Source organism: Palaemon carinicauda, chromosome 45 (genome assembly GCF_036898095.1).
Source record: "Palaemon carinicauda isolate YSFRI2023 chromosome 45, ASM3689809v2, whole genome shotgun sequence".
Lineage (NCBI taxonomy): Eukaryota > Metazoa > Arthropoda > Malacostraca > Decapoda > Palaemonidae > Palaemon > Palaemon carinicauda.
The window spans coordinates 24,823,506-24,837,289 of record NC_090769.1 but is presented as its reverse complement, the minus strand read 5'-3'; the positions used below and the strand labels follow the sequence as shown (position 1 = coordinate 24,837,289).

Here is a 13,784-nt window from a genome sequence, read left to right as displayed (position 1 = left end):
CAGAATCTATCAGTCTCAAGGGGAAGTCTTCCGTAGCTGGTACAAGACCAATGCAGTTTCCTCAACCAGTACCACTGTAACCCAGATTGCTGACTTCCTGTTATATCTAAGGAAAGTAAGATCCCTTTCAGCTCCTACGATCAAGGGTTACAGAAGTATGTTGGCAGCGGTTTTCCGCCACAGAGGCTTGGATCTTTCCACCAACAAAGATCTACAGGACCTCCCTAGGTCTTTTGAGACCTCAAAGGAACGTCGGTTGTCCACTCCAGGCTGGAATCTAGACGTGGTCCTAAGGTTCCTTATGTCATCAAGATTTGAACCTCTCCAATCAGCCTCTTTTTAGGACCTCACATTAAAAACTCTTTTCCTCGTGTGCTTGACAACAGCTAAAAGAGTAAGTGAGATCCACGCCTTCAGCAGGATCATTGTTTTCACATCTGAAACGGCTACATGTTCCTTGCAGCTCGGTTTTTGCTAAACGAGCTTCCTTCACGTCCTTGGCCTAAGTCGTTCGAGATCCCAAGCCTGTCCAACTTGGTGGGGAATGATCTGAAGAGAGTACTTTGCCCAGTTAGAGCTCTTAGGTACTATCTAAAAAGGTCTTAACCTTTACAAGGACAATCAGAAGCCTTATAGTGTGCTATCAAGAAACCTTCTTTTCCAAGTTCTAAGAACTCAGTTTCTTACTATTCAGGCTTCTGATTAGAGAAACACATTCTCATCTGAAGGAAGAAGACCTTGCTTTGCTGAAGGTAAGGACACATGAAGTGGGAGCTGTGGCTACTTCAGTGGCCTTCAAACAGAACCATTCTCTGCAGAGTGTTATGGATGCAACCTATTGGAGAAGCAAGTCAGTGTTCGCATCATTCTATCTCAAAGATGTCCAGTCTCTTTACGAGTACTGCTACACCCTGGGACCATTCGTAGCAACGAATGCAGTAGTAGGCGAGGGCTCAGCCACTACATTCCCATAATCCCATAACCTTTTAACCTTTCTCTTGAATACTTTTTATGGGTTGTACGGTCGGCTAAGAAGCCTTCCACATCCTTGTTGATTTGGCGGGTGGTCAATTCTTTCTTGAGAAGCGCCGAGGTTAAAGGTTGTGATGAGGTCCTTTAGTATGGGTTGCAGCCCTGTATACTTTAGCACCTTTGAGTTGATTCAGCCTCCCAAGAGGAACGCTGCGCTCAGTAAGGAAGACGATCTTATTAAAGGCAGAGTAACGGTTCAAGTCGACTTCCTTACCAGGTACTTATTATTTCATTGTTATTGTGGATAACTGATTATATGAAATACGGGATACTTAGCTATCCTTTAGTCTTGTACACTGGTTTTTCACCCACCCCCCTGGGTGTGAATCAGCTACATGATTATCGGGTAAGTTTAATATTGAAAAATGTTATTTTTATTAGTAAAATAAATTTTTGAATATACTTACCCGATAATCATGATTTAATCGACCCTCCCTTCCTCCCCATAGAGAACCAGTGGACCGAGGAATAATTGAGGAGGTGTCAACAAGAAGTACTTGAGTACCTGGCCACAGGTGGCGCTGGTAAATACACCCCCTTCTAGTATTGTGATAGCTGGCGTATCCCTCCATAGAATTCTGTCGGGCAACGGAGTTGACAGCTACATGATTATCGGGTAAGTATATTCAAAAATTTATTTTACTAATAAAAATAACATTTTTCCTTGTTTCCTTTCCTCACTGAGCTATTTTCCCTGTTGGAGCCCCTGGGCTTATAGCATCCTGCTTTTCCAACTAGGGTTGTAGCTTAGCAAGTAATAATAATAATAATAATAATAGTGAAGAAAGGAAATAAGAAAATAGTACTGTCTGGCCAATCAAAGGATCCAATAACACCAGCGGTAGTATCACAAAGACCACTTTCTTCTTCACGTCCTCTATCTCAAACAAACACTGATAGGCTAAGCATTCTCTTCCCTGATGCAGACTAACCGCTTGGGAAACAACCGCTCGTATGAAGACAGGGTCTTTGACAAGTTGAATCTGCTGCACGGTTTCAAACCACTCGTGTAAAGCGAGCCTTAGCTTGATTGGATCGAACCAGTGAACTTTTAAAACTTCAACCTTACAGCGAATTATTTTTTTGATGTTGAACATGCTGACAGGTCTCTTTTTATAGTTTATATATCGGCACCCTCATAAACTAATTGCCTAAGTCATTTCCTCTATTTGTTGGGAACTCAAAAAAAAAACCACCTCATTTCCTAATTCTTTATATCATTGTCTTGAGTTTCAATTCACAAATTCTTAGCAGAAGAATTTTTTAATTAGAATTTGTGAATTGAGGCTCAATACAATGATATAAAGAATTAGGAAATGAGAAGGTTTTTTTTATTTCCCAACAAGTGGAGAAAATGAATTAGGCAGTTAGTTTATGAGGGTGATGATATGGAAAATTTATTTTAACGCTGTTACTGTTTCAAATATTTTGTTTTTATTGTTCATTACTTCTCTTTCAGTTTATTTATCTCCTAATTCCTTTCCTCATTGGGCTATTTTTCCCTGTTGGTACCCTTTGGTATATAGCATCCTGAGTTTCGGACTAGCTAGTAATAATAATAATTTATTTGCATTAAAAAACAAAACTTTTAAACCAGCACTATAAGAGTTATCTGGCTAAAATTTTCACAGTAATATTGATATGATAATCAAATGTATGAGATACATAAACTCTCAATCCTTCTGTTCTTTCTTTTAGGTCTAACTGGTATGTGAAGGAGTCCATAAAGTGCATACCTGGCCATGCACTCCATTCAAGTTGTAATAACGAGCTCCCTTTTCACTTGAAGAATTTTTGTTTATCTTTTTCATATGTTTGTGATGTAAGTAGAATTGGAGTTTATCAAATAACTTTTTGTATTTTCTTGTACCATGGGTCCATGGTAGTAACTTTATGACATTCAAGACAGTTCTAATAATTTTTATTTGTAAATATAGAATCTTGATTAATTTACCATTTTTGTTCCTTTTATTTTGCTCTAAATTTGTTATAATTAAGTATTCCTGTTTTTAGTACCGGTATGCTTTTACACAATGTGAATTTGTTATATACTTGACCTAACCTCACTAGCCACAGAAATAACTTGTCGGATATGAGAATATACATTCATATTAAATTTTATAATACTGCTCTGTATTTTCCTTTTTAATTTATTCCAGATCACATCATCATTAGGTGACTCCTGCTCGCGCCGATACCTCTTATTTTATCGCTGGATTCACACAAGTTTTATAGTCATTGCTTGTCTGTTTTACATACCAAGATTTATTGCCAAAAAGGTTATGAATCCAAGGTTAAAGAAACTCCTTTATGATCTCGCTTCTAATGAAGCTCGGTAAGATAAAATTATCTTGTGATTTAGTGTATTCTCTCTTCTCTGATTACAACATTATGATGTTTGATATTCTGTGAATTTTTGCCCATAAAATTTGATTCAGATAATACAAATAGACTTATTTATTTTTTACTTTTATGTTTATAAAGGTATGATGATGTCTCGTGTGAACAAGTAGCAGAAAAGATGATGAAATACATCGATATGGACAGAGGATCACGTTCGCAGTACCTGTGGCTTGTGTTTTGCCATTTGGTTGCTTTAGTCATAGACTTAGGTGTTATACATTTCTTCCACTTCACACTGCAGGTAAGTGTCATAACATGTATTTAACAAATTCTACTGACATTAGCCTTAGTCATATGCCACCGTAAGACAGTTGAAGTGTGGGGGGGATGGGAAGTATTAAATTTTGATATAGAAATCTACAATTAGCTAGCTTTGAGTAAGTAGCCATAAGAACCTCAGGTGAATATAGAAATGGGAAATTTTATAATTGAAATTCAATTTATCACACGAGGTGGCATGTAACGTTGCCATGTTTAGCCAAACTTTATTATGGTTTGAAATATGTTATCATATTTGACAAACTATGGCAGACCTAGAGGAAATGTACAGTGGTCTTAATGCTGTTGAATAGTAAGAACTTGACGACAACCCAGCCTCAGTATGATGCCAAATCGATGGCCTGTAATTTTGCTGAACCTGAAAGGAGGTAGGATTTCACTTGATTATTACCATTATTACTAGCTAGCTACAACCCTAATGGGAGCAACAGAATGCAAGCAGTGTTCCAGCAGAGAAAGCAGCCAATTTTGACTATTCCCTTCCCCCTATACCCAAGAGATGGGGAGAGCTAAGCATGACCAGAAAGAAATATATATTTATGTATTTTTATAGCCAAACACTTGCTCTTTATTATATAAGGGAGATTTACACTCATTTGAAGTGGGGAACAAATTTTAAAATATGATTTATCCCTGTTCGTGTAGTCAGTAAAGTAATGGTTCCCAATCTGTGATACGCAAGCACTTCCTTTTTGTGTGTGGTATTTAGTTGCTGGCAATTTTAAACTTTAAAAAGCTAGCAATGGGTCTTAGCACCATTCCTTTGGCTGAATTTGCTTTTTAGCTCTCTTCCTTACATCTGTTCTAGCCTCCCTTCTTTCATCTTATGGTTCAGCTGCTTCCAACTTTTACATCATAGTGTATCTCAAGGATTTCAACCTTGATGCACTTGGGCACTGAAGGGCCTCAAATGTCACAATGCTATACTGTATAGCCCAAATCTCTTAAATCCCATCTAATCCAATTTTAATAGCTTGTGGATTTGTGGTTATTATCTTGTAGTTGTTGAATATTAGGAACATTTGCGGTGTGTTTTAGACATTGCATGGAAGAACATTATGCCACTCACACCATCAAAATTCAAAACTTTGCCCGTATCTCTTGTCGATGGGATGTGAAAATTAAGACAAGATTAACATACTATAATGGTTGTATGTATGAATAAAGAGATACTGTATTTGCCTTTTGAATATTTAAGAGAAGTTAAAGTAAATTCATTATACCCTTGGTAAATTTGCTCTTACATTGATACAAACCATTTGCTGTTTACTAGGGATATACTATATGTTTTCAGCATAGTTGGATTCTTGAAATAAACTTGTATGCTACGTGTAAACGACCCTACGCTAGTTAGCGGGAGTTGTTGCACCGTAAACCGACCACCCTGCTCACACACACCCAGTGAGATCTCTCACTTTTTTTTGGCTTGGTAGAGTGAAGATGTACGGTTTCGCTCCTCCGTTAACCCGTTTTCACTGTCCCTAAACTTATTAAGGTTTTACTTTTGCTTTGGAAGCACAGTACTGTATGCATGGTTTGGATTTGTGACCATGCGGGTTATTCTTGGCATAGCGGGCCAAGGAGGCAGACCTTCACTGGCTTTGACCTACATGCAGATGACACTCATGTAGACTACGCAGGATTCTCCATGCGACTAGTATCGGGAGTGGCCATCCTCCCAGTGGAAGCTGTACGGTAGGCGACGAAGAAGTCTATAAGGGATATCAAAGTTTAATTTTTGACCTGCCACAGGGTTTCCCACCCCAACTGACTACACTTGCTTTTCATCTCCCTTTATTTTTATTTTTCTTTTTACGAACATTCTCTGTGTGTTTGAATTGTATTATATTATGTTAAATTACGAGGCATTTAGATTAGTAATTACCTCCGCCAATGAATTTGGAGAGGAGTTTATGTTTTTGCCCATGTTTGTCCGTTTGTCTGTTTGTTTGTGAACTTCTTGGCCATAATTTTACTCATCGAGTAGTGAAACTTTTAATAATTAATTATGTTGAGTCGTGGAATTGATTCAATGTTGAAAGTCCTGTGTCAAAGGTTAAGGTCAAGGTCGAGAAAGAAAAATGGATCGAATTAACCCTAACCTTGAGAAATAAGCTGCCTTGGCGGAAGCATGCTCTCTACTGAGTGCCCCATGTAGATTGTAATTGTAATAGTTATTAATTTTAGAATTATCTTTTCATCTTTTTGAATTACGATGTTAAGGGAACACTACTGTATTGAAAATATTGCTGTGACATTTTAAATTTTATTTTTGCTACGCACAGAAACAAAATGTACTTTCTTAACTGTTATTGTCTGGTTATTATTACCTTACTTATGTTAACCCTTTTACCCCCAGGCTCTTTAGAAATTTCCAACCCTTAACCCCCAGGGGGTTATTTTTTCCCAGCACAATTTGCAGTATATATTTTTTAAATTGCTCTAACAGCCTTAATTTTTGTCATAGAGAGGTCAGGTTGGTCTCATTCTCTTGGAAAATGCCTGAATTTCCTCAAAAAATTATCAAAAATATGAAAAAAAAAAATTTTATAGCATTTTTTTTCAAGGACGTACCGGTACGTCCACGGGAGTAAAGGGATGGGTTTTGTGAAACGTACCAATACGTCCTTTTGGGGTAAAAGGGTTAATAATACAAATTTGGTCAGGTGATCTATTACATTACCTATGCCTACAAATTTGGGAGGATGTTTGTCCTGTTTGTCTGTTTGTTTATGAACAACTTCTGACCACAATTTTATTCATAGAGCAATGAAACTTTCAGGGATTTATTGTAATGTTGAAACATGGAAGTGATTTAATTTTGAAAGTCCTAGGTCAAAGGTCAAGATCAACCAAAAGGTTGACCAAATTAACCCTAAGTTTGCACATGGTTGTCACACAGACTTCAAATATGCCTGAGGACTAAGTTGATTCTGGTTAAGGCAAACTGGTTTGGAGAAATAAGCTGCCGTGGCATAGGTCTGCACTCTGCTTATCTAGCTACTGTATATTATGCCTTGTATTGGGAAACAAGTGAACTTTAGTGAGCTTGTAGGCAATTATCTAAATGTTTTATAACAGAAGTCAATAGGAAACTGGGCTTCAATAAATGAGTTTTCCCTTAACGAATATTTTTTCAGGAACAGAAATCATTCGTATAATGGGACATTGGTGCATTTCCGACAGACTTGTGACATCACAGTCGCAAAAGTGGTCGTAAAGTCGACTACTACCTCTCTAGAATTTAAGGCAGTGTAAATATTGATGAACAACAACACAACTATAGTGACTTGTATCAACAAGCAAGGGAGTTAGGTGTCACACCGTCTTTATTAGTTAGCAGTGACACTACATTGGTCGGCCATGTCCAATACAGTACACCTCACAGCCCGGTTCATTCTGGGGAAGAGAAACGGGATTGAAGACAATCCGAGTTGCTTGTGTTGGATAGCTATCTCAGAATGGTCTTTGAATTCTCTGGTAGCAAAGGAACTCCTGACTTTGTGGGGTTACCTGGTCACTGATATGTTTGCCAAACACTTGAACAAGAAGCTGAAGATGTACTGCTCCGCAGTTCCCAATCAGCAGTGATGGAAGATGGTTTACAACATCCATTGGATGATATGGACATTATGTGTTTCCCCCCGGTCTGTCTGATAAGACAAGTCCTCAACGAGATCAGGTTATCTAGGGACCTTTGAGTAATGCTAGTCACCCTGAAATGGCCTCATGCGGAATGGTACCTGGACCTTCGCAACATGCTCGTAGAAGTCCCAAGAGAGCTTCACATTTGGCCCAATCTTCTGTGCTAGTCGCATATCAAGAGGTACTGTACCACAGCGCAGTGACTTGCCTATCTCCTCATAGCAGAGGTTATCCAGCATCTCCTCAGTGAGAAAGGCTGTATGAGACAGACTCCGAAACAACTCTAAGGTTACCTCTGTAAGTCCTTCACGGGAGTACACCAACCAAAGTGGTCAGTTTTCTGTGATTGGTGTAGTTGACGAAATAATGCTCCGCTTGAGGCAACAATCTCCTTTTGACTTCACGAGACCATTTTCAAAGCCTATAAGCATCAAGTAGAAATCCTTCTCAGGGATGACCTCTGAAGCACATGCTGTTAGAGGGATTGCTGCCACTAGCTTTTCAAAAGAATCATTCAGTGGCCCTGCAGTAGCTGACCAGCAAGTGGTGTAGCTAGCCTTGCTCCTTACAGGAGAAGTAGCATGTTTACATTAGCAGTTCCATTTCATCATTAAGTTTATATATGAGAGCAGAATGTCTGGCCTTCTTTTTTCTCTTTTGTTATCATAATCCCCTCACTGGGGTTAACCAGTGCAATGCTAAAGCTTGTCGGACATCTCCATCTCATGCTAGAGTTGACTCTTTTTAAATGACGCAGGTTTGTATAGCCAGGAGAAATACAAATAGTTTTTTTTTTTTATTTTTAATGTTTTTATTTTATAAGTTTTTTAAGTACTATGCAGTATTGTTTACATGGTTTTTACTTTTATTTTTGCTGGTGTAAGTGAAAGGAAATAAAATTATTAATACTTATTGTATCTGCTTTTCAGAATCGATTTATTGGGCTTATGTACTATTCTTACCCCTATCAGCGCAACCCACCGTACTTCACTGATTATATATCGCAGACGTTTCCTCCATTTGCTAACTGCACAGTTCATAGGGAACATCTGATTAATGTGGAAAGGGAAGAGACATTTGGTTGCTATTTGTATCTTATGGAATTGTATGACAAGATCTTCATCATTCTTTGGCTGTGGCTTGCATTCTTGTCATTTGTGACAATTTTGAGTATATGTGTTTTGCTTTTGGTTTCTTTCCCACCCTTTAGCCATTTATTTTTATGGTTATTCACGTCATCACCAAGATTTGATCAAATGAAAAGCAAAGTTCAGTCAATGAGCAGCTTGAACGACCTTTATACTCTGTATCTCTTGAAACAACATTGTAGCGAAAACCAGTTCATACGATTTGTCGCTAAGTTGGTTCACAATTCTGAGGATACTCTTGATGAAGTTTTGGTTATGGAAGGGGAACCGGAAAAGAAATGTTACTCTGCAAAAAACAAAAGTGTGGTGTTTGAAGGTCAATGGAACTGAGAGGAGTAGGAGGATGGAGATTTTTAAGTCAGTTTACAGTATTTTATACAAGTACAGGGTACTTAAACATTATTCTAAAACAAGAGTTATAATCTGTAAGACTTTTGGAAGACCACCTGAGTTGCAAACCTCTTGATTAGTGAAATTAAGCCAAATGGTGGCATTATTAATTTTGTCTTCACTATCTCTCAAAGTTTGATTCGTGTACTTATTTGTTTAAGGAGGCTTAGTTTATTTTACCACTCCATGATTTTTCCCCTACTTTATCAAGGTAAAATTCTAGCGTGTCAAATATTTTCTCAGGGCCGGTGTTGTGGGACCTTTGATTAATAAGTACTTTTATATCATTTTGTTATTATATGGCCTTACTATAAAGATACCATTACCATGCACTGCTATTGCCTCTATTCACATTTGCTGAAAGGATTATAAATTGTTTTTATATGTATTCTTATATAAAGTTTTATGGGATATCCATTTATTTTTGTTTTCGTAATTACTCATACCAGTTTTGTCTTGAGGGAATTATTAGTTTCTGGCCTATTTGAGGTAACACTAGTTGCATTTTAGTCCTTCAGCAATCCTATGTTATTTTACAAAGATTATTTCAATTGTCAACTCCATTGCTATGAAAATAAAGGTTTCAATCAGTTGATTGTAGCAGCAGTTGTACATGTCTAAAATTGGGAAAGGAATTTCTCATTTGGAACTGGGATCTTATCATATTAATATATGCTGTTTATGAAATCAAAAGATCATCCTTATTGGTGAATAATTTTGTTGCAATTCATTTGATTATCTCAATTTGTGACATGTTTACTTTGTTTATTGGATAGAAGATATATCATTATATTTCTCAGTGCATTTAAGTCTAAATCAAAATCAAAATTTTTGGCCAGTAATCATGGAATGTCTTAAATCATGAGCCAGAGAGACTTTGACTTCTCTAAAACTTTGATTTTTGTAACATTTTAAATTTAGTTACTAGCTCAGGGAAGCTGAACAAGTTCAAATAATCCTTATACCGTAGTATTCTCATTGTACTCAGGAAACTCAAGTTTTATGCTTTTTTTTTCTTTTTTTTTTTGCGTGTGTAATTTTCTGTGTGAGTGCCTGTTAGAGGGGGCATTTTGGAACTCCTTAGGATTCCCTAAAAATTGTTTGCACAGTGGTGTGTAGATTTTTGGTTATCAATTTGTTTGATTTTGTGTTGAAAGTGCCTCCAAAGTGTTTCCCCTTTGTTATATATAAGTGCATATATACTCGTATATATCTCTAGTGTACATACTAATTTCTAACCATTTAGTTTTGTTGTTTCTTCCCAATTAAGGGAGTTTGGTACAAATTTCTTTTAAGTTATTCATTGCTAAGAATTTAGTTTATTATTTATTTTTTTTTTTTAATTTACAGGTGTTAAGGTTTCATTTTGTTTTTCTTGTAATTTGTGAGAGGCAAATTTGATGTAGTGAGCTTTTATTTCTTGAGTGTCATCCTCTTAAAATAGTCAATCTCTCAAGTATTGAACAAGAATGTAAATTTCCATTCATTGTATTGTTTTAAAGACTTTACATCAATATTTAGGAGTTGCTTTATAATGTTCTATTGTTTTTTTCTTAACAAACATTAGGTTTTTGTTTTGTTTTCTGTACCTTAATAGGTTCATCAATGTTCTATTGTTTTTTTCTTAACAAACATTAGGTTTTTGTTTTGTTTTCTGTACCTTAATAGGTTCATCATCTCTTTCATAATGTTATTAAATTGCATTTCAGGTTTTGAAAAAGTTTGTTTGATCATAAGAAATTTTTTTAGTTTGTTAGTCATAACTGATAAATGTAGAAATAATTAAATTTTTATGAACTTACTCTAAATGTGATGTGCCTAATGAATTTTGATTACTAAGTACAGTATTAGTTTAATCCAGATAATTTAATATAAGCCAAGACAAGTCTTTTTACTATAAATGCAAATTGATGTGTATTATAGTGCAGTATTTGAAATTTATAATATTCCCCAGTTCAGTACTGTATTACAAATGACTTATTCAGTTCCAAAGGATTAGCATTTGGATCCACAGACACTTCATGAGATTCTACACCAGCCCTTCTGTATCCTTGGTACTTGGGACAGATGGCAGGTTTTAGTCAAAACCCTTGGAGCTAACCACATACACGGCAGCCAAGCCAAATTTAGCTTCAAAATAATAGCGTGATTTATAGAGTAAGAAATGCTTTAATTTTAGTGAATAGTAGTGTAGGACAACTCCAACATATTTCTGTGTCGTCTTTCCTGGTGAGAAATGATTAATTTTTATCATTTTGCTGCTTCTAAACTATTGATCTGTAGTAGTCATTCTTACTAGGTTGGATAACAATATCTATTCCTCTTTTTTCTTGTGTATTGACAAAGTTGAAAAGAGTACTAAATATGAGAACAAATGCTTTTCAAACAACATTACAGGAATTGTTTTAAAAATGGTGATGTCACCAAAGCTGCTACAAATACATGTTAACACATATTTAAGATGTGGTGGTGTTTTAATGATATTTTGAGTAATAAATTTGCGGATCCTTTGGAACTGTAGGGTATATTGTACTTAGTAATTAAAATCTTGGAAGTTAGCATTTTAGAAATAGAGACTAGACTGTTCTGGAAGATACTCTCTTGCTCTGCATTTTAAAGATCCTACACTAAATAGTGCCAGAGATATATTTAATCCTGATGAATAATTTATTTGTTTCTCTTGTTTATTATGTATAACATTCAGTTATGCAAGTAGGTCAAATTGAATTGTTTTTTTAAATTTGTCATAACTGCCACGAACCATTATTGTTTCGGTCATTTAAACTTTGCCATGCTCACTGAAATAAAGTCAAATTTCAGCCATTTTATTCATTAGCACTTAACTTTAAAACACTAAATTTCCAAGGTAAATATGTAACTACAGTATAGTCAATTTTGTTTTAGTGAGGCAGATTTGCACCGACTCGCAGGGGTGCCCTTTTAGCTCGGGAATAGTTTCCTAGTAGCTGATTGGTCAGACGTATTTTTGTCCAAATACTTACGACCAATCAGCTGTCAGGAAACTTTCCGAGCTAAAAGGGCACCCCTGCGAGTCGGTGTAAATCTGCCTCACTAAAAAAAAATTGACCATAGGATTAAATTAAATCCACTACTGAAGAGAGGTACATCACAAAAGTACAACGTTTTTCTCAATATTTTGGGTCACATTTCTAATAGTTTCCGTTGGTGTCATTCTTTTAGAGAGTTGAATTGTGTTTGATAGTAAGTTATAGAATAAAGAAGAAAAAAATGAGTGGCTGTAGCCGTCCATTTATTTTTTACTGTACCTGATGAAAGTACCTTTATCATTGTTAAACCATCTTTTTTTTAGTATATATCATCATGAATAATTTGAAATGGAATTGGAACAAATAAACGGTATGCATTAGATCAGTGTTTTATCTCATTGTCGGAAAATAATTTAAAGTTTCATCCATTCACACTACAATATTTAAAAGATCTTTTTGTAGTTATGAATGGATGAAAACAAAATGTATGAAGAGCTTTTATAAAATGAGAAGTATTGTTGTTATGAAAAAAGAAGTTATTAATTTTTGTCATAAAGTCAAAATGATCCTGATGTATAGGGGAGCCACTGTCAACCTACTTACAATCATACTTTGAGTTTAGTTAATGTCCAACTTGATACCCCTTAATTTTCATCAGCATCATCATCTCCAGTGCCTGTTGATGTCAAGGTCCTCTGTTAGATTTTGCCAGTCATTTTTATCTTGAGCTTTAAATCAATACTTCGCCATTCATCATCTCCTACTTCACGCTTCATAGTCCTTACCCGTGTACTGATTATACCCAGATCTCTATTAATGGATTCAGTTACTACCACAGATCTGCAATTAGGAGATTGGATTGAAGCAACGATAGTTGCATCATCTCCAACAAGTTTGTGTTCTAGACCAAATCACATTGTGTATAGTATGGAAAGTAATGGCCAAGAACAGTAGCCTGAGCAACACCATATATCACATTTCTATATTCCCTATGATGACCAAGAACAACTCTGTAATCTATTGCTCAAAAACTCTGTAATAATGGTAAGGAAAGACCTACTGACTCCCAACTGTTTTGAGTTTGAAAACAGGGTCCTAATTAACATGGTCAAAGGCAACACTAAGATCAAAGCCAATCATATGAACTTCTTGACCACAATCAAAGCAAGGGATTTCTAAACAAGAGTGGACATTGTAAGAGGTTCATCACGTGCTCCAAAACCTTTATGAAATCCAAATTGCAAACTAGGGAACACCATTACATATATCATACTTATTTAGACTGCACCACCCCAAAAACCAAAATTTGAAAAATCAGATAATATGGGATTTATGAAAACAGGATGGTAATTGTCTGCATTACAGTTACCACAAATATTTATATAATCGAGTAGCATTACCAATAATCCAAAAGGAACTAAAAAAAAAAAAAACCTGTCCAGCTTGCAGAATAATTGATAACTAAGGAGCTAAGAAATCAACAGTCTTTATTAAAAAGATACCATAGGGGTCTACACTCATCTAGGTCCCTCAAAAGACTTAATTTTACTGGACCGAAAAGCTAATCTATAGTTTAATAATAATAATAATAATAGTTTAGCCTCTGACAAAACACGAATGAGGGAAAGCGAGTTTCTAATTACTCTCCTGACTGGAGTGGTATATTAATTACTGCTTTGGTTTGTACTTTTAAATTTCCAGTTATGGTTGAAGCTTAAAAAGACTAATCAATAAATTATTGAATACAATGTTTTTGACTCATTCGTCCTATGTTTCGTCGGTTATTCGGTGTGGTGACGTCACGTGAAACAGCTTACAATTTCAAGTTAAATAAAGCAAAAGAAACTAAAGAATAATAGGAAAATACCATTTTCGATAA

General features: G+C 35.8%; 1 protein-coding gene across 3 annotated transcripts in view; it reads left to right on the top strand.

Moving 5' to 3' along the window:
• LOC137634615 (uncharacterized) overlaps positions 1 to 12,285 on the top strand; it is a 66,796-nt gene extending 54,511 nt beyond the window's left edge. For all 3 annotated transcript variants that reach the window (XM_068367079.1, XM_068367077.1, XM_068367078.1), the window contains exons 4-7: positions 2,731 to 2,854; positions 3,192 to 3,367; positions 3,517 to 3,676; positions 8,289 to 12,285. In XM_068367079.1, coding sequence (XP_068223180.1) covers positions 2,731 to 2,854; positions 3,192 to 3,367; positions 3,517 to 3,676; positions 8,289 to 8,837 — 1,009 coding nt within the window. In that variant the 3' untranslated portion in view covers positions 8,838 to 12,285. The remainder of the gene's footprint in view (positions 1 to 2,730; positions 2,855 to 3,191; positions 3,368 to 3,516; positions 3,677 to 8,288) is intronic.
• Positions 12,286 to 13,784: the final 1,499 nt, after the last annotated feature.